Source organism: Ictalurus punctatus, chromosome 19 (genome assembly GCF_001660625.3).
Source record: "Ictalurus punctatus breed USDA103 chromosome 19, Coco_2.0, whole genome shotgun sequence".
In the NCBI taxonomy this organism is placed as follows: Eukaryota; Metazoa; Chordata; class Actinopteri; order Siluriformes; family Ictaluridae; genus Ictalurus; species Ictalurus punctatus.
The window spans coordinates 24,990,159-25,016,117 of NC_030434.2; the positions used below are offsets into that span (position 1 = coordinate 24,990,159).

General features: G+C 45.0%; 3 long non-coding RNA genes and 1 gene segment (V, D, J or C); 3 read left to right on the forward strand and 1 right to left on the reverse strand.

Annotated features, from left to right (window-relative positions):
* Nucleotides 1–9,624: 9,624 nt before the first annotated feature.
* Nucleotides 9,625–10,091, reverse strand: LOC128635375 (immunoglobulin kappa variable 1-8-like). The segment is given in 2 exon segments: nt 9,625–9,944; nt 10,043–10,091. Coding segments are annotated over 2 exon segments (369 nt in total).
* Nucleotides 10,092–10,245: 154 nt separating this feature from the next.
* LOC124629226 (uncharacterized) lies at nt 10,246–14,099 on the forward strand. Its single transcript, XR_006984152.2, has 4 exons — nt 10,246–10,367; nt 11,062–12,596; nt 12,794–12,847; nt 13,678–14,099. It is a non-coding gene; the product is annotated as an uncharacterized LOC124629226 (long non-coding RNA).
* Nucleotides 14,100–16,982: 2,883 nt separating this feature from the next.
* LOC128635450 (uncharacterized) lies at nt 16,983–18,168 on the forward strand. The gene is made up of 2 exons (XR_008398422.1): nt 16,983–17,203; nt 17,953–18,168. It is a non-coding gene; the product is annotated as an uncharacterized LOC128635450 (long non-coding RNA).
* A 1,308-nt stretch (nt 18,169–19,476) lies between these two features.
* Nucleotides 19,477–21,184, forward strand: LOC128635445 (uncharacterized). Its single transcript, XR_008398416.1, has 2 exons — nt 19,477–20,009; nt 20,717–21,184. It is a non-coding gene; the product is annotated as an uncharacterized LOC128635445 (long non-coding RNA).
* The last annotated feature ends 4,775 nt before the right edge of the window (nt 21,185–25,959 follow it).

Genomic DNA, 25,959 nt, shown 5'->3' on the forward strand with positions numbered 1-25,959 from the left:
CATTGTTCCATCAATGATGGAATGTCGTCCTTGCCCAGATGCAGCAACACAAGCCAAAACCGTGATACTACCACCACAATGTTTCACAAATGGGATAAGGTTCTTATGCTGGAATGTAGTGTTTTCCTTTCTCCAACTATAACGTTTCTCATTTAAGCCAAAAATTCTATTTTGGTCTCATCTATCCACAAAACATTTTTCCAATAGCCTTCTGGCTTGTCCACGTGATCTTTACCAAACTGCAGAGGGGCAGCAATGTTCTTTTTGGAAAGCAGTGGCTTTCACTTTGCGACCCTGCCATGCACATCATTGTTATTCAGTGTTCTCCTGATGGTGGATGAACTTTAATATTACCCAATCTGAGAGAGGCCTTTAGTTGCTTAGAAGTTCCCCAAAATTCCTTTGTGACCTCATGGACTATTACATGTCTTGCTCTTGGAGTGATCTTTGTTAATCAACCACTCCTGGGGAGCGTAACAGTGGTCTTACATTTCCTCCATTTGTACACAATCTGTCTGACTGTGGATTGGTGGAGTCCAAACTTGTTAGGAATGTGGTCTTCAGGTTGCGATTTTTAAGAAAAAAGAAAAGAAGGCGCCCTCGCCCTGCTACACACTTCCTGCACCAAGCGCTTGGAAGAGTTGCCAAATGACACAGAGACACACACAATTCAAATTGGGAAGCTCTCTCATTATTCAAAGAAAATCAGAGAATATGTATCATGCTTGACACACAACAGAGACAATGGGTTAACTATTGATTGGCTAGACGGAAGGGCATATTTACATAAAACAGGAAGCATTTCAGTGTAAGAGAGGAACAACTCCATATATGGTATTCAAGAAGTCATAGGAATGCAAGTAAATGGTACTCTGGGAGACAAAGCAATGTGCACAAATGGTTAGGAGCTTTATCTGTCCGTAGCTGATTGAAACTGGTTTTGTGCAGTGGTGGAAGAGTTAACAAAGGGACAAAGAGGAAACGTGTTAACAAGGGAACAGAGAGAGAAGAGTGTTCACAGTAAACTCATCAAAACTCTTTAGAGATGGTTTAGTGAACTTTTCCAGCCTGATGAGCATCAACAACTCTTTTCCTGAGCTCCTCAGAAACCTCCTTTGTTCATGCAATGAAAACTTCCACAAGCATGTGTTGTGAAGGTCAGACTTTGATAGATCCCTGTTTTTTTAATTACATATGGTGCTCAGTCACAAGGGATTGTCATCCCATTGATTGAAAACACTTCACTCTAATTTAACATTCAAGGTATTAAATGGTCTTGCCTCTCCATACTTGTCTGACTTACTTCATCCATACTTCCTGACTTGTCCCTTATATCATCAGAACTAGGCCTTTTGTCCATTCCTAGATTTCGGCTGTCCACTGCAGGTGGAAGGTCATTTTGTGTTGCTTCTCTGAAACTGTGGAACTCACTACCTCTTACTCTCCGTAACATCACTTCTCTGCCTAGTTTCAAGACCCAGATTTAAAAAAACATATCTGTTTGAAATGCATTTTCAATGATTTTTTTCCCTCAGTTTATTACATTTGTGTTGTATGTATTTGTATGTATCTTATGTATTTGATATATATACAATGTAAAGTGACCTTGAGCTTTGGAAAGGCCCTATATAAATAAATCATCTTCTTCTTCACCTTCAAAGAACTGCTAATCCTAGAGGTTCACATACTTTTGCCACTTATGAAATACTGGATCATTTTCCTCAATAAATAAATGACCATGTATAATATTTTTGTCTCATTTGTTTAATTGAGTTCTCTTTATTTGCTTTTAGGACTTGTGTGAAAATGTGATGTTGATTTAGGTCTAATTTGTGCAAACATATAGAAAATTCTAAAAGGTTCACAAACTTTCAAGCACCACAGTAGATGTAATGTATATAATAAAGAAAGATTTAATCTACCGTCCAGTGAGAGAAGAAGTGAGTAAGACAATGCCAGTGGATTCTCACAGAAACTTTGGACTGAAGGTTGCACTCATCATTGATTGTTTTGAAATGTTTATTGAAAGAAAATAAAATGTACTTGCACATGCTCAGACCTGGTCCAATCATAAACACATCAATACTGTAAAGCACATGTTCACACAGAATTGTTTTTTTTTCCCACCAGGGAGAGAGCAGAATTTAAAATCACCATCACTGTACTGTATGTTAAGGGTCAGCATCACCTACATTTTGCACTTGAGTGACTCAATTTCGTCATGAAAATCATATTTGCAGGATCATTCAGGGCTGGTTCACTTGGACCTACATATGACTTCTTAAACTGACAAGACGAGTGTAATTCACCTGCTACGGGACCACTTTATGATTTTTCCCAACCTGAGCAGTTTAAAACAGTTCTTAAAGAAGCTTACACCAGAATGTTCAGACAGTAACACTGAGCTTTTATTCATATCATATACAGTACATTCAGTCATTAAGGTGCAATATTACATTTTATAAGATGAGTAAATAAATACACCTTAGCAGTATGGAGATGAGGAGATGTCAGTTGTTAAGTACATTGTGTTGAACATCTCTAAACAATCCACAAATAAAGTCATTTTATTATTAAAGTAACTTGAATGCTTTCATTTGTTCCAAGCTATAAGCACTTTTCCCATTTACCAGGTGACACATGATGTCTGTGTATGTCAACAGTGGGAAAGAATCCAGAACAGTTGACCAGTCCTTCATAACAATGTCTTCATAAGGGTCTTTTCCACCTTTTAACTCGAGTTTTGTGAAGTGTACTGCATTTGAACCATTACCTAAAGTGTCAGTATATCTCACTTTCTCTTTTCATTGTGTCTGTGATGCCGTGTTTACAATTGATTGATCTATAAAATGCCCCGAGTGACGTCTCTAGCGACCCGGGAGTAAACAACGCGAGTGAAATCTATCTGTTGCTTTTGAAAATATTACATTTTCTATCACTTTTCTTTAACCATCATCACCGTTTCATATAAAATACAAAAATAAAACCATCATAAAAAGCTTATAATCTTCCTTATACAAATTTAGAAATACCAAACACAGGTAGAACGGTACTTCTTAGATTCTCTGCTTGTTGGACTCTACTTTCACACGTGACGCTGTCAAAGCGGGACACTTCACTTCTTTACTCTAAAATTCAGGAGAGATGCCTGGAATTTCATGTACACATGTTTTCAGCATTATTTTGCTTGTAATGTGCATGAATATTAATATGTCATAGAGGTGAATATTAATCACGGCCCTCGACCCTCCTCTGTAGGACGTTTTGGACATTCCACGCCCTCACTATCATATAAGATGTTATTCCTCTCTCCTCCTCCTGTCTTCTACAGCTCCACTCCTCCTCTCCTCACGCCACTGATTTAAACTTCTCCTGCTCACTGAACTTTTCTTCCAGTCCCTTCCTCTCTTTCTTTGTTTTGTATGGTTTGATTCTGAAATACACATATTCCTGTGCCAGAACATTGATATTCAACATGTAGAAGGAGCTACAGATAAGTTGCATGGAAACGTTTGTACTGTGAGACTGGGTGGGGCGGGATTGGTCAGAGTTTGATCAGGAGCAGGTGGGATTATTCAGACTTTCTGCAACACCTTGTGGGATTGGTCAGACTTTCTGCATGGTTGTTGTAGGGCTCAGGTTGTTGACCGTGCTGCTGATTTATTTTGTTTTTGATGACTTTATACAGAAAATCATTATCTAAGGGTTTATTAATAATTAAAGAAAGGTTCAGTTAAATGTCAGTCTCAGCTCTATAATGTGAATCTATTGTCGCGACGGGCAGAGATCCGGCGCACACCAGAGGGAAAACGCTCCTTCTCCGACTGCCGCACCGGCACGACGTGGGCAGCTTCCTGCCGAACATTCCGCCAGCTGGAAGGACCGCCGCGGCAGGGCGGGGCTGACGCGACTCCGGCCCGCGATTGGCGGATCCAATGGGGAAGTCCCACCACTCAGGCGACGACGGAGGAGGATAAAAGGGCACGCTTCCGGCCGGGAAGCGGAAGAGAATATCGTGGCGTCGAAACGGACTCCGTGCGTGTTTGCAGCGATTCGCAACCTCCGATCACGACGGTAACCTCACGCCTCACGCTAAATTCTTCTCTCTCTCTCTCCCTCTCTCCAGGAGTCGTAAGCGCGGACGAGACCGCCGGATAGTGAGAGTCGCACACACGGAGGACGCCGGCCCGGGAAAACCCCCGCCCCGCCTCGGGAATCCCGCCTCCGCCACGAGTCGACTCCGCCGGCCGTCACGCCTTCACAAACCCCCGCACTCTTCCATTTATCACACGTTCACCTCACCCTAGCCACAATAAAGCACCGTCTGCAACCACCCTTTGGTCTCCTGTGGGTCTGTACGCCGCCCTTCCCCGGGCTAATTCCTCACAACTGGTGGAGGATGCGGGCATAGTACAGACCCGCCTACTGCAAAGAGAAAAAAAAAAAAAAAAACCCATCAAAAGAAAAACACAAAAAAAAAAAAAAAAAAAAAAAAAAACCCATCAAAAGGAAAACACAAAAAAAAAAAAAAAAAAGTTTATAAATAAACCCGCGAGAGAGAGGAAAAAAAAAAAAAAAAAAATGGACCCCACCCTGCAACACTTGCTGGAGACCAGCCTCCAGCAGCACGCCGTGACGCAGCAGCTCGCCGAAAGCCTTCAGGTCGCCACACAGACACTGATCGCCATGAGGACTGAGACCCCCGCCGCCTCCACGCCTCTCCCCGACGCAACCAGCAAGATCCGCCGCCTACTACCCCCCCTTGGCCCCGAAGAGGACCTTGAGGCGTACTTCCAGACCTTCGAGAGTATCGCCTGCCGGGAGGGGTGGGACCGTGACGACTGGCCCCGTGCCCTTGGTCCCCTGCTCACGGGAGAGGCCCGAACAGCCTACTATGCCCTCGACCCGGAGGAGGCTACGGACTACCTGGCGATGAAGGAGGGAGTCCTGGCGTGGTGTGGCCGAACCCCTGGCCGGGCCGCTACTGAATTCCATCGTTGGGTTTATCGAACAGGTGCTCGACCACGTTGCCAGATGAACGCCCTCCTCCGGATCACCAAACGATGGCTCCGACCGGATCGGCATACCGCCTCGGAGGTGGCGGAGAAGGTGGCGGTCGACCGTTTCCTGAGAGCGCTACCCCGGGCAGAGAGACAGGCCGTGGGGGCCCACGCCCCAACTACGCCCCAGGAACTCCTGACTGCCCTGGAGCGAACCTTGGCCACCCTGTAGCTCGACTCCGGGGAGCAGCAGCACCTCGATCGGCCCCTCGGTGCCCAGGGCCCCCGGTCTGACCGCCAGACCCGGCCCCGCATCTGGAGGAACCCACAGAGGGCGCCCACTTGTGAACACCCCCGAGACGAGCCCATGCCTACAGAGCCGGAGAGGGAAGCCGCCCGGCTGCTTACAAAACCATGGCTGGCAGGCTGCGCCCTCCATCAGCAGCAACCGCCGGAGGCGCCCTCCGTGACGGTGTGGGTCGAAGGGAGACCGGTAACCGCCCTACTGGACACCGGGAGCACGGTGACCCTTGCCCAACCCTCCATCCTGCCTGAGGGGCGCCGACCAAGCGGGACGCTTACCGTGACATGCGTCCATGGGGACACCCGGGAGGTCCCCTCAGCTGAGGTCCAGATCCGGAGCGAAGCCAGCACCTGGCCCCTCCAGGTCGGAATCATCCCCGAACTCCCCGTGCCCCTCCTCCTGGGACGAGACTGGCCAGGATTCCGGGTGGTACCGAGAGCCGAGTCCTGGAGACCGCGGCGGCGGGGGAAGGGGATCCCAACCCGGCCGGCCTACCTGGCCCAGGACGACGGAGAGGCCACCTCAGAAGGTAAGACCCCCCAAACTACTAACCCTCTGTCATCTGTCTTTCCCCAGGTAAACCGGGAGGGAAAGTTCGGTCGGGAACAGAAGGAGGACGACCGACTGAAGCACTGCTGGGCCCAGGTACGGGTGATAGAGGGGGTCGACCAGAGCCCAGACCTGAGGCTCCCCACATCGTACTTCCTCGTCCGAGGGGGGCTCCTGTACCAACGGGCCTGCCGCCGCGGGGAGCAGGTGGACCTACTGGTGGTGCCCCGAGCCAAGACAGCCATCTTATTACACCTAGCCCACACCCATCCCCTCGGCGGCCACCTGGGGGCCCGAAATACCCTGGAGAAACTGCGGGACCGCTTCGTGTGGCCCGGGATGGACGCGGAGGTCCGGACCTTTTGTCAACAGTGCCCGCAGTGCCAACGCACGGCCCCGCGGAGGCCCCCGCCGGCGCCCCTGATACCCCTGCCCATCATCGGTGTCCCGTTTGAGCGAGTGGGCAGGGATCTCGTGGGGCCCCTACCCAAGTCGGCCCGGGGCCATGAATACATCCTGGTCCTGGTCGACTACGCCACTCGGTACCCTGAGGCGGTGCCGCTCCGCAAGGCCACCTCGCAAAACATCGCCAGGGAGCTGGTACTCCTCTTCAGTCGAGTGGGGATCCCCAAGGACGTGTTGACCGACCAAGGTACGCCGTTTGTCTCGAAGCTAATGGCGGATTTGTGTCGTATGTTACAGGTGAAGCACCTCCGGACGTCCGTCTACCACCCCCAAACCGACGGACTTGTTGAAAGGTTCAATCAGACCCTCAAGCGGATGCTGCGCCGGGTGGTGGACGAGGAGGGGAGGAACTGGGACCTCCTCCTCCCCTATGTACTCTTCGCCGTTCAGGAGTGCCCCCAGGCGTCCACGGGCTTCACGCCCTTCGAGCTCCTGTTCGGGCGGCGGCCGCGGGGATTGTTGGATATAGCCCGCGAAGCCTGGGAGGAGCAGCCATCCCCGTTCCGCTCCGTCGTCGAGTACGTGCAGGACATGCAAGCCAGGATTGACAGGGTGGGCCCCATCGTCCGGGAGCACATGCTGGCGGCGCAGGAGGAGCAGAAGAAGGTATACAACCGCCCCGCACAGCCCCGGGAATTCCAGCCGGGGGACCGGGTCCTCCTGTTAGTGCCCAGCAGCGCCTGCAAGTTCCTCGCCCGGTGGCAAGGTCCATACACTGTCCTCGAGCGCCGGGGCCCAGTCAACTACCGCCTACAGCAACCCGGTAAGCCGAAGGACGGGAAGCTATACCACATAAACCTGCTGAAAAAGTGGGTGGAACCAACCCCGGTGGTGTCGGCGTTCGCAGTTCAGGACTCGGACCGGGGCAAGGGTACCTTGGTCGGCTTCGGGGAGGACCTCACCCCCACCCAAAGACAGGAGCTTACCGAGCTGACCGACCAGTTTGCAGATGTGTTTTCGGCTGCCCCGGGAATGACTCAGCTGGTCCAGCATGAAATCAAGACTCCTCCCGGTGTAGTGGTGAGACAAAGGCCATACCGTGTCCCCGAGTCCCAGCGCCAGGCCATCGAGGAGGAAATCAGTCGCATGCTGCGGGACCACATCATCGAGGAGTCCAGCAGCCCCTGGTCCAGCCCCATCGTCGTCGTGCCGAAGCCGGATGGGAGCATGAGGCTATGCAATGACTTCCGGAGGCTGAACCAGGTGTCGGAGTTTGACAGCTACCCCCTCCCCAGAGTGGACGACCTGATTGAGAGGCTGGGGAGAGCCCGATTCATATCGACCCTGGACCTCACCAAAGGCTATTGGCAAGTGGCGCTCGCACCGGAGGCAAGGCCCAAGACAGCCTTTAGCACGGCCACCGGCCACTGGCAGTACCGGGTTCTCCCCTTTGGGCTGCACGGGGCGCCCGCCACGTTCCAGCGGCTAATGGACATCCTCCTGCGACCCCACCGACAGTTTGCCGCGGCCTAACTGGACGACGTGGTCATACACTCCTCCACCTGGGCCGACCACCTGTTCCACCTCAGGGAGATCCTGAAAGCCCTCCGGGAGGCCGGCCTGACGGCGAACCCAAAGAAATGCCACCTAGGGCTGACGGAAGCCCAGTACCTGGGATACCGCATCGGACGGGGGTTGCTGAAGCCCCAACAAAAAAAGATCGAGGCTGTGAAGGACTACCCACGTCCAACATCGAAGAAACAGGTACGTGCCTTCTTGGGATTGGCGGGCTACTATCGCAGGTTCGTGCCTAACTTTTCTGCTGTAGCCTCTCCCCTCTCAGACCTTACAAAGAAGGGCCAGCCAGACCAGGTGAGGTGGACAGCCGATGCAGAAAGGGCCTTCCAGGCCCTAAAAGAAGCCCTCACCAGCGCGCCGATACTCCGCAACCCGGACTTTGACCTCCCGTTCACAGTACATACTGATGCGTCCGAGACCGGGCTGGGTGGCGTCCTCTCCCAGACCTTCGACGGGGAAGAACACCCAGTCCTCTACATCAGCCGGAAGCTGTCCCCGGCCGAGAGGAAGTATGCGGCGGTCGAGCGGGAGGCACTAGCAATAAAATGGGCCATCGAGGAGCTGCGATACTATCTGGCGGGCAGGCACTTCATCCTCATAACCGACCACGCCCCCCTGCAGTGGATGGCCAAGGTGAAGGACACCAACGCCCGGGTAACCCGCTGGTTCCTCGCCTTACAAGACTTCTCTTTTCAGGTTAAGCACCGGGCAGGGGCCCAGCATGGTAACGCGGATGGGCTCTCACGACGAGACGCCCTCTGGGCCCACCACCGAGCGGCAGTAGGCTCGGAGCTGGGGGGGGTTACTGTCGCGACGGGCAGAGATCCGGCGCACACCAGAGGGAAAACGCTCCTTCTCCGACTGCCGCACCGGCACGACGTGGGCAGCTTCCTGCCGAACATTCCGCCAGCTGGAAGGACCGCCGCGGCAGGGCGGGGCTGACGCGACTCCGGCCCGCGATTGGCGGATCCAACGGGGAAGTCCCACCACTCAGGCGACGACGGAGGAGGATAAAAGGGCGCGCTTCCGGCCGGGAAGCGGAAGAGAATATCGTGGCGTCAAAACGGACTCCGTGCGTGTTTGCAGCGATTCGCAACCTCCGATCACGACGGTAACCTCACGCCTCACGCTAAATTCTTCTCTCTCTCTCTCCCTCTCTCCAGGAGTCGTAAGCGCGGACGAGACCGCCGGATAGTGAGAGTCACACACACGGAGGACGCCGGCCCGGGAAAACCCCCGCCCCGCCTCCGCCACGAGTCGACTCCGCCGGCCGTCACGCCTTCACAAACCCCCGCACTCTTCCATTTATCACACGTTCACCTCACCCTAGCCACAATAAAGCACCGTCTGCAACCACCCTTTGGTCTCCTGTGGGTCTGTACGCCGCCCTTCGCCGGGCTAATTCCTCACACTATTTAATGAATATTAAAGATTATATAATAAAATATTAAATCTATAATAGTATTTGATATTAACCATAAAGAACTCTTTTGGTAACAAAACATAAAGATAATAAATACTATCTAAAGTTTCTAAATGAGGATAAAGATAATTACTAAGCAGTGAAAGAGAATGATGAGGAATTGTTTGTATGTCCACAGCTGAGAAAGGTGGACTCCTCTCACAGATGTGTGTGTGCATTAGTGAGTTAGTGTGGTGTGTTTTCTCTCGTCCACAGTGTGTGTCATTGTGCTGTATCACATCCTCCCCCTCAGCACCTGCAGTCGCTCCCAGCTGCAGCAGTGCTTCTCTGTGCACTCTCACTGACCGAGGTTTTTGTACGGCGCTCTAACACTGTGTGAACACATAACCACTATGGTAACTCTGACAGTAGTAATCTCCTGCATCTTCAGTCTGGACTCCACTGATGGTCAGAGTGAAGTCAGTATCAGATCCACTGCCACTGAAACGAGCTGGAGTTCCTGACTGTAAAGTAGTAGCTTCATAGATCAGGAGTTTAGGAGCTTCTCCAGGTTTCTGCAGGTACCAGTGTAGATAGCTACCACCAAGCACTCTGCTACTGGTTCTACAGTTGAAGGTGACTGTTTTTCCTGGATCAGCAGTTTGCACTGAAGGAGTCTGAGTCACAGTCACCTGACCTCTGGATCCTGAAGAGAAAGATAGATTGTGTTTCTATGCTGTAAAGTGGTGTAGAATTCGTATGAAATGAAGTGTGTGAGGCTGTGAGTTGATGTTAAACTCTCACCTTGAGTCCAGAGGGCCAGTGTGCAGATGAAGACGCTGATCAAAGTCATGGTTGCTGTGGGTGAAGTTGCTGAGCAGCAGCTCTCAGTCATGAAGTGTTAAAGTCACAGGGCTATAAACACTCGCAGAGCACTGAAGCATGGACTGGCAATGCAAAGTGTGTGTGTGTGTGTGTGTGTGTGTGTGTGTGTGTTTGTGTGTGTGTGTGTGTGTGTGTGTGTGTGTGTGTGTGCACTGCAGTGTGATGGAGGTTTTTGTACGATGGTTTCATTAGAATGTATCACTGTGGTACACTTTTGGTGGAGGCTCCAAACTCGTGGTGAACAGTAAGTGTGTTTTCTTCTTTTAACACAAAATCCATTTAGTTCATTACTAATTACATGAATAAATAAACTTAAACTAAACAGATTATTTATGTTTATAATTGCATCATTGATGTTATTGTGTATTATTAAGCTCTGATGAGGAACACATTTCAGTATCAGAACAGATCCCATATCAATGTTCTTGAACATTCAACAAATCTACAATTATTGATGTTAAATATGTAATAATTACACACTCGCTATATATTCGACATGCAATAACTCTGCAGTTCCTCTATCATAAACATTTAATAAATGGAGTTACTTTGTGCGGATGTAAAATCCAGATGAAAGCTGCTGTGTGTGTTTGTGTTAAACAATGAATATTTCTGTAATCAGCTACATTTGTATTTGCTGCAGTTAAATATGCTGAAGGTTTGAACTATAAAGTAATAACACTTGTTATAAAAAATGATTTTTCCCAGATAAATTACAGTGTGGAACATGTTTGTTTTGTCTCTGCACTGAAACTGATGTCAAATAATAAAGTACTCAATGAAACTCAGTCATGAAGTCAGACTTTATTAGACTTAATTACTCTGTAAGATCAGACAGTTCCACAAAGTTACAGAAATTTTTCATAATCATTTCTAATTGTGTGTGTGTGTGTGTGTGTGTGTGTGTGTGTGTGTGTGTGTGTGTTTCTCCTCTCCAGCGGGTCCCACAGCTCCCTCCGTGTCTCTGCTCCCTCCGTCCCCTCTGCAGCTGTGTGAGGGATCGGCCTCGCTGCTCTGCCTGCTGTCTGGCTACTCTCCACAGGGGGCGCTGGTGAGCTGGACAGTGGACGGCTCACAGGTGAAGAACGAGGTTCTGACCAGCGCAGAAGAAGAGAAGAACGGCCGTTACAGCCGCAGCAGCACCCTGACCCTCAGCAAAGACCTCTGGGAAAAGGGGGAGGAGTTCAGCTGTAGGGTCTCCCATAACAACGTCGTTCATCCGGTCACGTTCAGAAAGAGTCAGTGTGAAGGCTAGTGGATCCAAGATAGAGTTTAACGTAGAGCTGCTTATGATCCATCTACAATAGAGTTTCAATTCTACACAATGCTGACATTTCTGTCTTTACTCTCTTCACTGTCCTGTTGCTCTTCCTGTAGTTTTTGCTGAAATAAAGCTGAGTTTTGGACGTTGTGTGTTCTTTTATTGGAGTTAATAGTGATGATCAGTGTGATGAGAGAGTGGGATTAGCTGTAGATTCAGTGCTGTGTGTTGTGCTTCAGTGAGTTTGACTGAAGGAAGTTGAACATCTGGTGAAGTTTCTGCTCTATTCTGGGAGAAATGAAACTCTTCAGTCCTGTTCATGCGAATCTCACACATCACTGCTTTCTCTCTCACACACACTCTCTCACTTTCTCTCTCTCTTACATGAAATAACCTTTTCATAAACCATATCTTGTATCTTATTTGGACTTAATTATAACAACACACACACAGGCAGTAATGAAACAAATTTTTCTTTGGGTCCAGTTGGATTACAGCAGGGGTGTCCAATCTTATCCGGAAAGGGCCGGTGTGGGTGCAGGTTTTCATTGCAACCAAGGTGTGGCTCCTGCTTGGTTGAAAGAAAACCTGCACCCACTCCAGCCACTTAAGGATAAGATTGGACACCCCTAGATTACAGGCTACAAACATGGTTTCTTATTGATCCCTTTTATTAGCAATGAGTAATCCATCAAAGTAATCCAGCAAAGAGTAATCCATCCATCCATTTTCTGTACCACTTATCCTTCAGGGTAACGGGGAACCTGGAGCCTATGCCAGGAAGCATCGGGCACAAGGCGGGGTACACCCTGGACAAGGTGCCAGTCAATCGCAGGGCACAATCACACAATCACATACACACTCATACACCCATTCATACACTACGGACACTTTAGACACGCCTACCATGCATGTCTTTGGACTGGGGGAGGAAACCGGAGTACCCGGAGGAAATCCCCGCAGCACGGGGAGAACATGCAAACTCCACACACACGGCCCCGGCTGGAATCGAACCCCGGCCGCATGAGGCGAACGTGCTAACCACTAAGCCACCGTGCTTGAACATTAACTCTAATGTCCTGAACATTAACTCTAACATAATAAATTTTTTTGTTGAACCAGTCCTGTTCAGATGAAGCTGAGGAGAGAGCTAAGATTGCTCGAGAGAATGACGCTCAACTGGAGCATGAGAACGCCTTCCTGAAGGACCAGGTACAAACACTGCAAGGGTCAGTGGAGAAGTTGGAGGGAGAACTCAGTTTAACAGTTTAGAGGTGCACATAAAAAGAGATTTTTACAATCGTATGGCCAAAAGTAAAACAAATACCTGCAAACTAAAAACAATTGCCGATGTGAACATTAAGCACTCATTACATTTGAACCTCTTTTACCTCATGGTTGTCTTCTAGGAGTGAGACTGGAAGGATCACAGAACCCTTTTGTCCCACTATGAAGACATTAAGGTAAGCTTCTTTCTCATGAAGCCACGACTGCTGTTGTGTGTGTAAGAAATGTTGTGTAGCCAGAGGAGTAAATACGTAATGTTGGGAAATTTTAAAATCCAGTCATTGAGCAATCGTGCATTATTTATCACTCGAGCTCATAATTGATCTCAACAAGCTTTCTATCTAATATGACTGAGTAAGGTAGTTAACTGTCTTTCTAAACAACAACATCTATTCCAAATCAGGAGACTCTTGTTTATCGTCTGGAAAAGAATGGCCACCTAATAATATTTGATCAGATTTACTTTAGAGTTTGGGTTTCTCATGTTCCAGAAAGATCTGAAAAGAACTCTGGACACTCTCATAATCTACTACAAAGCTAGTACACAGTGCAGTATTGAATCAGTCTTAGGTCCTTTAAGCAGCGTTTCATTATAACACTTATATATGCTTTTCCTGCATGATTTTTGTTTAATAATGTTGGAGAAAACACATTTAGGTAACAGGGAACAACATGCATAATGAATGCAGAATTTTATTTTAAGTAATAAAATGATTCTCTTCAGAGACCCAGTTATGTGATGTCCTGCACACAGCGTGTGGACTGCCTGATCTGTGGAGTGGCAGCTCTAGAAAAATTATTTCTTTTGTGATATTCGGGCCAGTTGTTATAGAAACACGGTAGACATATGGCTTAGTACGGCAGTATTTTGGTCCGGCTACTGGAACAAACCACTGACCAAAAAAAATTGTTCTCCTTTGATTCATATCTGTATTTGTATCTAACTTTGTGTCTGTTCATTCTTAATAATTTATTTATGTTCCATCTGTTGGTCGTTGAACTTAAGGGGCTCTCTGGCTGAAGCTCAGCAGAATGCTGAGAACACTCAGGACTGCAGTACTCAGCTGGAGAATGAGATGCTCACCCTGATGAAACAACTGAAGGTATACAGGGTTCAGCTGAGGACTGTCTACAGAACTCTATTGTCAGATGACGCTTAAGGTAAGTGAGAAAAGCTTTCCATTAAGCCGTACTTTTGAATAATAATATGACTCTGCTTTTGCTGCCTGTTGAATTACACTACAGGCTGAACTCCTGATCCTCAGTAAATAATGCCAACATATTTCTGTTTGTTCTCTTTTTAACGTGGAATCAATGAAGTCAAAGAAGCTGAAAATATATGATCACCAACAAAGATGCTGCACATCTTATAACAAAGAAAATAAAAAATAATCGATGAAACAAGAAAGAAATAAAGAATGATCTATGAAACATTTTGAAATGTTCTGTTTATATTAGGGATGTCACTATACCATAAACATATCTTACAATACTATACCAGCTGAAGTATCATGATAGCATGCAATATTGTGTTCATTCATCATTCAAATCTACAAAATGAACCAAATTCACAGAAATACATAGATATCAATGAAAAGAGACGAACTGAATGTCTCTCTGAAGACTTTATTAATGAGAATGAAGAACTGGCTGTTGGAAAAGCTCAAGAACAATCATACAGTTGGCAAGTAACTAATTCAACGTGTCACATATTTCATCCTTTGTTCCCTCAAGCAGTGAAATCATGCAAATGGAAATTGTCCTCGGAGTACGAAGAATGAACATGACACTAGGAATAAATAACTGAATTTGGAAAGTTGAAGTTTAGGGTTTTTTATCAACCGCACTAAAGGCAAAATGCCCATGAGGGAAGTGAACTGAATTAGTGATGTAATGTGGGCGTGGTTAACGGGCTGAGGTAAATCCGTTACCGTTAGCTTGGCCGGCTAATTCATGATGCAGATCATGAAAAAGGTTTCAAACTGTTTTCTTGTTTAAACCTTCAACAAGTCAACAATTTATTCGGGTATTATTAAACAAGTCCTGTTTAACCAGGTTTCATACTTAAAAAGAATCATACTGCCCCTCTGGCGCACTGATTTTCGGACTACTGTGTAGTAAGCATTACGTCATTTCCGCCGCAGCCCCGTTATGACAGAGTGATTGAAACAACCAGCGCTCGCGCCCGAGTTCACGTCATCAGAGTAGAGTCACGGCGAGGGGGTGGACACGTTACTGTTTTTATTTAAACATTATGAAAACATACCTTTTTAATATTTATGTCTAGGGATAAATCATTTATAATAAACACTGCAACATTCCATAAAGAAATAAGACGTTGATTTTGGTGACTATAATCGTGTCACTCGTTTAAAAAAACGGGCTGGAACGTTATTTGGTACGTCGTTGTGACGAATAATCTGTGAGAAATAAAACATCAACAGGGGAATAATCTTCTGAAACTTGGAACTCTTCAGGGAGTAGTGATGTGTTGTTCATGAAGGATTCGTTCATTTTGAACGAATCTTTAATATGACTCGGGAACAAAGAGTTGACACAGATTGATTCGTTCGTTTCTTTATGACTGCGCATGCGCAGAAACATCTCCACAGGCTCTGTACGGGAAACCGAAATGATTAGTTGTTGAACCAGAAGAGTTCAAGGTGAACTTATCCTTTCTGTACACACACAGATTTTATTGTATTCTGCTGAAATGAACAAAACGACTTGGAAATAAAGATTCCTTCATTTTGCAGGACGAGATTCAAAGATCTGAACCAGAAAAATAATCCTAACTTCCCAAAACTATCAGGGAGAAGAGTTTTCTCTTTTATATACAGTACATAAGAGCAATCTTATCTTTAATTCTCTCATATCCCTCCTTTCTTCTTTACTCCTCTTTTCATTCAGTTTCTCCTACTTCACTTTTTCACTGTTACATTTCTTTTTTTATCTTATTTTAACCTGCCGCAAAGCCCTTCCATACTACACCAATCTCTCCTTTACAAAGGTGTGACGAAGAACAGCAGCATAGCTTGGCCTTAAATATCCTGCCTAGCAGCTGCAGGTAATGCAGGTTAATCATCCTGGAGGATTCTGGGTAACTGAGTTCTCTGGAGTGAGTTTCTCTCACCGCGCACCGCTGCTGCCCTCTGCTGGCTGCCAGTGGTGTAGCGTGGCCTCATTATTATTATTATGGAATGGTACTAGTGGAATAGTGAGAAGGACTTTGAGGCTGAGGAGCAGGCTTGTACAGGTACGTGTGGTGGAAATCCAGGAGGAAACAAGGGTTAGTTTGATGTGTTTTAATAAAGAGACATGAATAGATGGTGATATTCAGTACTGGGAAGAATGAATTCTAGGCTTCTGTACAATTACAGCACAGGAAAGGAAACAAGACCACTTCTCTTATTGATTGTGACAGGAAGTCGTAGTCAGTCTCTCTCTCTCTCTCTCTCTCTCTCTCTCTCTCTCTCTCTCTCTCTCTCTCAGTAATAGTGTCTAGAAATAGTTTTTATGATTTTATATTTGGTTTACTGTTACAAATCAGATGGTGGGGGGTTCAAGCCCAAACCATCAAGCTGTCATTGTTGGGCCCTTGAGCAAGGCCCTTAACGCTCTCTCATCCAGGGGTGCTGTATCATGGCTGACCCTGTGCTCTGACCCCATCTTCCTAACATGCTGGGATATGTGAATAAAATATTTTTTAATTGAATGTATATGTAACAAAATAAAGGCTGCCTCTAGGATGCTTAAAAGAAACAAAGAGAGCAAGACTCTCAACACCAGAGCAAGGATAATACACATTATAAGACTTAGCAATGAGAGTAACTAACAGAGCGGTACACACATTATAGCAAATGAGATGAACTGGTAACAGGTGAGAAGATCAGAACTTGGGGAGCTGGAATGGGTGTCATGGGTGGAAACTGGGGATGTGGGCGTGGCTACAGACTAAATCAGTTATGACATCACCACATACAGTAACTACTAATTTAAATTTTGAGTGTGTGTATTGAAGCGTTGTGTAAAGAAGTGTGTCTTGTTCCAAATATTATGAGCATTTTTAGAGTTAGTGCTCATGAACTAGAGCTCTGTGTGTGTGTGTGTGTGTGTGTGTGTGTGTGTGTGTGTGTGTGTGTGTGTGTGTGTGTGTGTGTGCAGTGGAAGGTAGACCCGAGTCAGCAGATCTAAGGGCATTTTCACACCTGGCTCATTTGGAGCGTTTGTTTCGGAACCTGGTGTGTTTTCTCCCTTGGTTCGGTTCATTTAGACATATATGAACACTGCAATCTTGCTCGGATCCGCACCAAAACAATCTGTATTCGTTTACAAACTGGTTCCTCACACCTGACTTGCATAAACACATTTTGGGACGATTTTGAATTGCCTTGTGAAAGCAAACCGTGCCAAGGACAAAATGAAACGTTTGAACAATTTATGTCCCCGTTTCAGAACAAATCACAGATCTACAGGTCTGAAAACGCTCTAAGAGAATGGAATGGTCAGTAGGACTGGAGAAGTGCACAAAGGTAAGCTAGGCTCAGTCCATTATTGTGTTCAATGTAATGGTAAGGAGTTTAAAAGAAGTACAAGCCGTTATTGGACGTCAGTGTAATCCTAACCCTAACTGTATTAGATACAAAATTGATATCTTTCTTATAGAAAGTTTGGGATCAAAATGAACAAAAAGGAGTGATAATGGAATAAATGATCAAATGAAGATTAGCGACCCTGCTATGAGCAGCTGTTGACCACACCAGCATGAGTTGTGTCTGACAGTACTGATCTCCTCTATACTCAAGTGACTTTTACAAATTCTGTCCCATAATCCACTCCCACTGAAACCAGGTGGAATCCCACACTGATGCTGATATACAGTGGGGGAAATAATTATTGAACGCGTCAACAGTTTTTTTCAGTGAATATATTTCCAATGAGGCTATTCACATGCAATTTTCAGCAGACGTCAGTATTAACTCAAGAAATCCACACATATAAATAATTCACAACATTAAAGTCCATAAATGAAGTTGTGTGTAATAAAGAGGAATGACATGGGAAAAAAGTATTGAACACGCTAGCTGAAATGTGTTTAATACTTAGTGAAGAAGTCTATGTTTGTAATGACAGCTTCAAGACACTTCCTGAATGAAAAAATTAATGGGCCGCAGTATTCAGGTGTGATTTTGGCCCGTTCTTCTTTAAAGCTTGTTCAATTGGTTTCGAGTCAGGTGATTGACAGGCCATTCTAACACCTTGATTTTTTTTTTCTCTGAAGCCAGTTGAGAGTTTCCTTTGCTGATTGCTTTGGATCCTGCTGGAAGCTCCACCCACATCTCATCTTCATCATCCTGGTGGATGGCAGCACATTCTTTTCAAGAATCTCTCGGTAAATGGCTCCATTCATCGTTCCTGCCAATACCATGTGATGAAAAACAGCCCCACACCATGATGCTTCACCTCCAAACTTCACTGGTGGTGTAGTGTTTTTAGGGTGATGTGCAGTGACATTTCTTCTCCAAACATGGTGTGTAGTATGACACCCAGAAAGTTCACTCTCCCAGTATTTCATAGGCTTGTCCAAATGAGTTGCAGCAAACTTTAAACGAACTTTGACATGCCTTTTGTTTAGTAATGGAGTCTTGCGGGTGAGCGTGAGCAGAGGAGTGCATTGCCTATTGTTTTCTCTGTGACGATGGCACCTGCTGCCTCCAAGTGTTTCTGGAGCTCTTTCCGAGTGGTCCATGGCTCTTGGGCTACTCTTCTGACTACTCTTCTGACTCCGGGGTCAGAAATCTTCCAAGGAGCTCCTGTGCGATGACGGAGTGATGTTGCTTCCACCTGTGGATAACGGCCCCAATGGTGCTTACTGGAGGATTCAGAAGTTGAAATACGTCTGTATCCAATTCCATCAATATGTTTTTCAACAATAATGTTCCAAAAGTCTTGGGAGCGCTCTTTGATTTTACCCATCATGAGATGTTTCATGTGTGACACCTTTGTAACGAAAAGCCTTTTTATAGACCATCAATGTACTAACCCAGCTGATATTAATGTGCACAGATAGGGGGTGTAATTACTTACAGATTTCAGATGGTTCCTTGCCTTACCTTGCCTTGGAGAAATGCTTTTTCTTAGCGTGTTCAATACTTTTTTCCCGTGTCATTCCACTTTATTACACAGAACTTGATGGACTTTTATGTTGTGAACTCTTTATATTTATGGTTTTCTTGAGAGAAAGGTGGACTCCTCTCACAGATGTGTGTGTGCATTAGTGAGTTAGTGTGGTGTGTTGTCTCTCGTCCACAGTGTGTGTCATTGTGCTGTATCACATCCTCCCCCTCAGCACCTGCAGTTGCTCCCAGCTGCAGCAGTGCTTCTCTGTGCACTCTCACTGACCGAGGTTTTTGTACGGCGCTCTAACACTGTGTGAACACATAGCTACTACTGATCCAATGTACACTCTGACAGTAGTAATCTCCTGCATCTTCAGTCTGGACTCCTCTGATGGTCAGAGTGAAGTCAGTGTTAGATCCACTGCCACTGAAACGAGCTGGAGTCCCTGACTGTAATCTAGTAGCATAGTAGATCAGGAGTTTAGGAGCTTCTCCAGGTTTCTGCAGGTACCAGGCGAGACGGTTACCACTATCTACAGTGCTACTGGTTCTACAGTTGAAGGTGACTGTTTTTCCTGGATCAGCAGTTTGCACTGAAGGAGTCTGAGTCACAGTCACCTGACCTCTGGATCCTGAAGAGAAACATAGATTGTGTTTCTATGCTGTAAAGTGGTGTAGAATTCGTATGAAATGAAGTGTGTGAGGCTGTGAGTTGATGTTAAACTCTCACCTTGAGTCCAGAGGGCCAGTGTGCAGATGAAGACGCTGATCAAAGTCATGGTTGCTGTGGGTGAAGTTGCTGAGCAGCAGCTCTCAGTCATGAAGTGTTAAAGTCACAGGGCTATAAACACTCGCAGAGCACTGAAGCATGGACTGGCAATGCAAAGTGTGTGTGTGTGTGTGTGTGTGTGTGTGTGTGAGAGAGAGAGAGAGAGTGTGTGTGTGTGTGTGTGTGTGTGTGTGTGTGTGTGTGTGTATGTGCCTGCATGTGTGTGCGTATGTGCCTGCATGTGTGTGTGTGTGTGTGTGCGCCTACGTGTGTGTGTGTATGTGCCTGTGTGTGTGTGTTTGTGTGTGTGTGTGTGTGTGTGTGTGTGTGTGTGTGTGTGTGTGTGTGTGTGTGTGCACTGCCGTGTGATGGAGGTTTTTGTACGATGGTTTCATTAGAATGTATCACTGTGGTCGACTTTTGGTGGAGGCTCCAAACTCGTGGTGAACAGTAAGTGTGTTTTCTTCTTTTAACACAAAATCCATTTAGTTCATTACTAATTACATGAATAAATAAACTTAAACTAAACAGATTATTTATGTTTATAATTGCATCATTGATGTTATTGTGTATTATTAAGCTCTGATGAGGATCACATTTCAGTATCAGAACAGATCCCATATCAATGTTCTTGAACATTCAACAAATCTACAATTATTGATGTTAAATATGTAATAATTACACACTCGCTATATATTCGACATGCAATAACTCTGCAGTTCCTCAATAATAAACATTTAATAAATAGAGTTACTTTGTGCGGATGTAAAATCCAGATGAAAGCTGCTGTGTGTGTTTGTGTTAAACAATGAATATTTCTGTAATCAGCTACATTTGTATTTGCTGCAGTTAAATATGCTGAAGGTTTGAACTATAAAGTAATAACACTTGTTATAAAAAATGATTTTTCCCAGATAAATTACAGTGTGGAACATGTTTTTGTCTCTGCACTGAAACTGATGTCAAATAATAAATTACTCAATGAAACTCAGTCATGAAGTCAGACTTTATTAGACTTAATTACTCTGTAAGATCAGACAGTTCCACAAAGTTACAGAAATATTTCATAATCACTTCTAATTGTGTGTGTGTGTGTGTGTGTGTGTGTGTGTGTGTGTGTGTGTGTGTGTGTGTGTGTGTGTGTTTCTCCTCTCCAGCGGGTACCACAGCTCCCTCCGTGTCTCTGCTCCCTCCGTCCCCTCTGCAGCTGTCTGAGGGATCGGCCTCGCTGCTCTGCCTGCTGTCTGGCTACTCTCCACAGGGGGCGCTGGTGAGCTGGACAGTGGACGGCTCACAGGTGAAGAACGAGGTTCTGACCAGCGCAGAAGAAGAGAAGAACGGCCGTTACAGCCGCAGCAGCACCCTGACACTCAGCAAAGACCTCTGGGAAAAGGGGGAGGAGTTCAGCTGTAGGGTCTCCCATAACAACGTCGATCATCCGGTCACGTTCAGAAAGAGTCAGTGTGAAGGCTAGTGGATCCAAGATAGAGTTTAACATAGAGCTGCTTATGATCCATCTACAATAGAGTTTCAATTCTACACAATGCTGACATTTCTGTCTTTACTCTCTTCACTGTCCTGTTGCTCTTCCTGTAGTTTTTGCTGAAATAAAGCTGAGTTTTGGACGTTGTGTGTTCTTTTATTGGAGTTAATAGTGATGATCAGTGTGATGAGAGAGTGGGATTAGCTGTAGATTCAGTGCTGTGTGTTGTGCTTCAGTGAGTTTGACTGAAGGAAGTTGAACATCTGGTGAAGTTTCTGCTCTATTCTGGGAGAAATGAAACTCTTCAGTCCTGTTCATGCAAATCTCACTTACACCTCATCTCTCTCTCTCTCTCTCTCTCTCTCTCTCTCTCTCTCTCTCTCTCTCTCTCTCTCTCTCACTCTCACTCTCTATCTCTTACATGAAATTACCTTTTCATAAACCATACCTGGTTCTGACTTAATAATAACAGACAGTAATGGAATTCTACCTGACTGTATATCAAAACTCTTGTAGAAACAGTTATTAGTTGGTTGAAATTATATCCGTCTGAAGCCAATTTTCCTTTTGGTTCAGTTGCATTGCAGGCTACAAACATAGTTTATTACTGATCCCTTTTATTACCCATGTCTAACAAAGAGTAATCCATCCATCCATCCATTTTCTGTACCACTTATCCTTCAGTGTCACAGGGAATCTGGAGCCAATCCCAGGGAGCCTGGGGCACAAGGTGGGGTACACCCTGGACAGGGTGCCAGTCCATCACAGGGCACAGTCACATACACATTCACACACCCATTCATACACTACTGACAGTTTAGACATGCCAATCACCCTACCATGCATGTCTTTGGACTGGAGGGAGGAAACCAGAGTACCCAGAGGAAATCCCAGCAAACTCTGCACACACAGGGGGAATCAAACCCCCAACCCTGTTGGTGTGAGGTGAACGTGCTAACCACTAAACCATCGTGCACCCGACAAAGAGTAATGTAATCCAAAAATAAACCATTTAATTTCATAATTCCCCTTTCATCCTTCACTTCAAGCTTAATTCATCACATTCTTTTAAATGTGGAGCTGTTACGCTCCCGCCGACAGATGGCGCTGCGGCGGCGAGGTGCAAGGACTGCTGCAGAGCGAGCGCGTGCACGAGACTTTTTGTATTTGGACAGGAGCCTTTGTGTTTTTATTCCCCGTGTGCAAGCACTGGCTGATTTACTCCAGGTGTCTGTGATTTTAGTTTAATGATGTTTGTTCTTTAAACCCCTCATGTTGCTGTGCACTTCCCGCAGTATTATATTCGTTTACGTTATGTTGGATGAGTTTGCATGTAGTAGCGAATGCGTGTAGCATGCTAGCGGTCTTGGTTCCATACCCTGTTTTCGTGTAATGCCCAAACTTTAGTCCCCTGTGTAATCTAGCCAGTCCTGTTCAGTATACACCGCGTTCCTTGTTATGGTTTGCTTGATTTATTAATAAAGACATCGCTCCTGCGCTTACTTCCTGGTTACCGTCTCGTGTTGTTACAGGAGCACTGGCCAGGTCTTCAACACTACTACAGAAAAACTGTCTGATGGATTTACACTTAATTCACTTTATTTAGTCTGAGACAGAAGCATCAGTACAGGAGGACAATCCCACAGATACAGAGTATTCATAACTAGGGTTGTCACAATACCATAAATCCAGTAGTTGGTACCGATACCAGCAAAAATACACGATACTCAAGACCAAAGTCGACACCACAGTGTGTAAAAAATAAATAATACTTAAACATTAATTCCTTTATTTAAAACATTTTAGCATTACAAAATACAATATTGGCAACAGTCACATAATCTAAAAAAGGAATTACAAAATAGATATGTAATAAATATATAGGCATAAAATGTTTTTTCTTTGAGGGGTTCTGAAATGAGGTCTCTGGTTTCGGTGTATAGTTTGGGGAACTCTGTATACATGAAGTAATTTCTGCTTGGTAGCTGGTATCTGGGGTTGAACTGCTGAAGCATTTGCTGGAATCCATGCTTTTCTACAGTGTAGACAGGAACTTGATCCATGAATATAAATTCAGAAACTGCCCTGTCCAGTTTCCTTTCTTCGTTGAGTTTTTGTCATGTTTTCTGTGCCTTTTATAAGCTGCTCTTAAGGTTGGCTGTGTTAATGTTTGCTGACTTTGCTCCTGACTCTCCTGGTGGACATCCTCCTCTGGCTGATACTGGAGAGAGAGAGAGAGAGAGAGAGAGAGAGAGAGAGAGAGAGAGAGATAGATAGATTTTAGTTATCCAACACTGTCTGACAATGACTAAAACAGTGAGTCTACAGGTGCTAAGGTGCACTCCTAAACACACCTTATACGCTGAATTCAAGCATTAGTTTAAATTCACTGACATGGTCTCAGGCCGAAAAGATTTATTAAAACCATTAAAATTAAAATGATTATTTAATCTAGTGACATGAGGCTATATTTAGCTGACAGGACACGGGCTGAATGGCGATGCATGGTGGCCCATTAGGAGGTAGTTTATAACATTGCAATGTGTCAGCATCATTAACAAATAACTGTCTATCTCTAACATTACATGGAGCATAATGTTAGCTGGTTTCACGACAACAATGCACCTGCCTCAGACAAACATAATATAGGACTCGTCTTTCAGGATAAGGATTAGAAGTTTTATAGGTTGTTTCACGTTAATATGACTTGAAACTCACTCATCTTGAATTCTTTGAAGAGATCGGGGTGCCTGTCTTTCAGGCGCTTCGCCAAATTCGAGGTGTTTCCTCCCTTTGTTTGAAGTGAACGATGGCATCGTTTGCACACCGGCTTCAGAGCATCAATGTCTGTTTTTATCCGCCTCGAATGCGAAGTATTTCCATATTCGACGCTTGCCTTTTTCCCTCTCGACGAGTCGGGGAGGAGCTGAACTTGTCGCCATAGCATCTTTTGCAGTTTTCCCCCGTGTGCGTAGTTCTTCTTCTTTATCACTTGTGGACCGACTAAAACACTCCCGCATATTTCCTGCACCCTTCAGGTTCGGAAGAATCGCAACTTTCTTTACAAACGATACCAACGGAACGGCAGAAAGACAAGTACCGTCATGTTTTAAGAATGTTGGTACCGACTTGGTACCGAAGTATCAGTTGTCGTGGCATCCCTATTCCTAACTTTGTGAAATTTTACAAAAATAGTACAATAAAGTCCTGGATCCAGCTGGAATCATGAACTTTATTGTACATGGAATTTCCAGCTGTTTAGGAGCTGCCTGACCTCAGCATTGAATGTATTTATGGTGTCACACTGCACCCTGGTGGTGAATGACTCATGTAAATGTAGACACTTGCAAGTTTAATAAGTAGGAGTTGAACATAACTACAGTAATTGTTCTTTTTACCTAAGCTACTACAGGCAATATATTCAGAGAAAAAAGGTAGCAAACACAGGTAAAAACATCTATAAATGGATTTACAGAAGGCAAAAATGATCTACAAATGACACAAATCCTCTCCGAATGAATCTCACTGTCACATCAGCATCCCATGATCCTCAGCCTGCAAGCCCTAGTCAAGCTTCTGTCCCCATGTACAGTCACCTGATTACTATTGACCCTCAGCTGTTTGCACTCACACTACTCCCTTTAAATAACCTGGACTCTTATTAATACTTTGTGAAGTCTCACTTCAGCATTGTATCTGTCAATATTTCAAGCTGGTTATCTGTCTGTTTTCATTCGTATTATCATCTTAGCCTGCTTTATATTTACTAAAACAGGTAAACATGACTGAAGCAGGTAAACAAGACTTAACTAGACTAACCTTAATTAAATGTCATAAATTAGACCTGAGAGGTGTCATTTATCACATTAAATTTAAATCTTAATTATTTAAAATATAATAAAGGTAATTAATAAACAGTTATTCAGAGTGATCAGGAAATGTTTGTATGTTTGTAAGTAAATGCTTCATATTTCACAGTATTTATGGGGTGCAGAGACAACTAAAATGGATGTGTGGTGTATAGATGTAGGAGTGTAAAAAAGACAAATGCACTACTTGATATTCTATCGTTCCTACTATATTAAATTATCAGATTTTCACCAGAAGAAAAAAATATTATTTCTTAACTGTATGAATTCCAAATAAAACCAAATTCACTCCATCACTTATCATTTCTATCTACTACAGTAACTAGATTTTAAAAGTAATCACTTCATTAAATTTGCATTTAATTATTCCAGTAAATTAAACAACATAAAACAATTACTATGAATTTAAATATAACAAACATTGAGTTATTTGAGTTGCTGTTTGTTCAGATGTTTTGATCACTAGGTGAGAAGTGAGAAACGCTCACACTCCAAACACTCACTTTTATACAAAACGTTAAACATACACAACGATTTAAACTGATATGAAGTGTATAAAGTTTAAAAAGACTGAAAATGTGTTACAGTTAATCACCTTCTAGCACCTGAGATATCACCTGCAGCATGATGGAGTCTCTCCGGGTGTACTGTGCAACAGAACCATCTGGTGATATGGAGCTGGGAAAAGTGTCAAAATTGAAAAACATTGTTTCACTCCCCAGGAGCGGTCGACCAAGAAAGATAACTCCAAGGGAAAGACGTGTAATAGTCTGCGAGGTCACAAAGGAACCCAGGGTAATTTCCAAGGAACTAAAGCCCTTTCTCACATTGGCTAATGTTAATGTTCATGAGTCCACCATCAGGAGAACACTGAACAACAATGGTGTGCATGGCAGGGTCGCAAGGAGAAAGCCACTGCTTTCCAAAAAATTAATCGCTTCCTTTCTGCAGTTTGCTAAAGATCACATGGACAAGAAAGAAGGCTGTTGGAAAACTGTTGACTTGAACGTTGACTTCGTCACCACCACTAAATAACTCTTTCTATCTT